Source organism: Nannizzia gypsea, genomic scaffold, assembly GCF_000150975.2.
Source record: "Nannizzia gypsea CBS 118893 supercont1.2 genomic scaffold, whole genome shotgun sequence".
In the NCBI taxonomy this organism is placed as follows: Eukaryota; Fungi; Ascomycota; class Eurotiomycetes; order Onygenales; family Arthrodermataceae; genus Nannizzia; species Nannizzia gypsea.
This window is the reverse complement of record NW_003345200.1, coordinates 2987791-2988520: the sequence shown is the minus strand read 5'-3', so window position 1 is coordinate 2988520 and position 730 is coordinate 2987791. Positions and strand designations below refer to the sequence as shown.

At 49.6% G+C, this 730-nt stretch overlaps 1 protein-coding gene across 1 annotated transcript; it reads right to left on the bottom strand.

Annotated features, from left to right (window-relative positions):
* Positions 1-66: 66 nt before the first annotated feature.
* MGYG_03139 (glutathione S-transferase I) lies at positions 67-730 on the bottom strand (the record flags this gene model as incomplete). The annotated part of the gene is made up of 2 exons (XM_003175567.1): positions 67-96; positions 122-730. The coding sequence occupies 2 exons, from the start codon at positions 728-730 to the stop codon at positions 67-69; spliced, it is 639 nt and encodes a 212-aa protein (XP_003175615.1).

Below are 730 nucleotides of genomic sequence, written 5' to 3'. Positions count from 1 at the left end.
CCGCTGCCTTTGCTGCCTTCTCTTCGGCAGCCTTGAGGAGTGGCTCAGCCGTAGCGTTGAACTCTGTTAAGATCCGTTCAAGCGTAGGTCGAGTCTCTATCCTCTTTATCCAGGCCATTACGTTCGGGAATTCGGTCTCGGGATTGAGTTTGTCTTTCCACACAAGTCTTGGGAGGAGCACTTGCCATGGGTACATTGCTAGATCCGTATAGGTGCATTTGTCACCCATGATGTAGTTCCTTGGGCCTTTTCCATCACCTCCATCCTCGCTACCAGCAAGCCACTTCTCCAGTACGCCGACCACGCGGTTGATTTCGTTGTAGTATCGCTCGATGGCACTGGGCACCTTCTCCGGGTGGTAAGAGATGAACCAGAAGTATTGGCCAAAGTAGGGTCCCTGGCCAGACATCTGGAAGTGAAGCCATTGGTTTGCAGTGTAGTATTCGTTGGTGTCATGTGGAAAGCTAATTTTGTTCTCTTTATCGTACTTATCGACGATGTAGCTGATGATTGCTCCAGATTCCCAGATTTTCAGATTGGTGTTTGGGTCATAAAGGGCAGGGGTACGGCCATTTGGATTGATATTGGTAAACGGTGGCTGTTTCCTTTCGATCATCGAGACTTCTTCGGTTTCATAGGGTAGACCGAGCTCCTCGAGAACAAGGGCAACTTTGAAGGGGTTGGCAGGGAAAATCCCGCCATATAGCTTCAGTGGTTTGATGGTAGACAT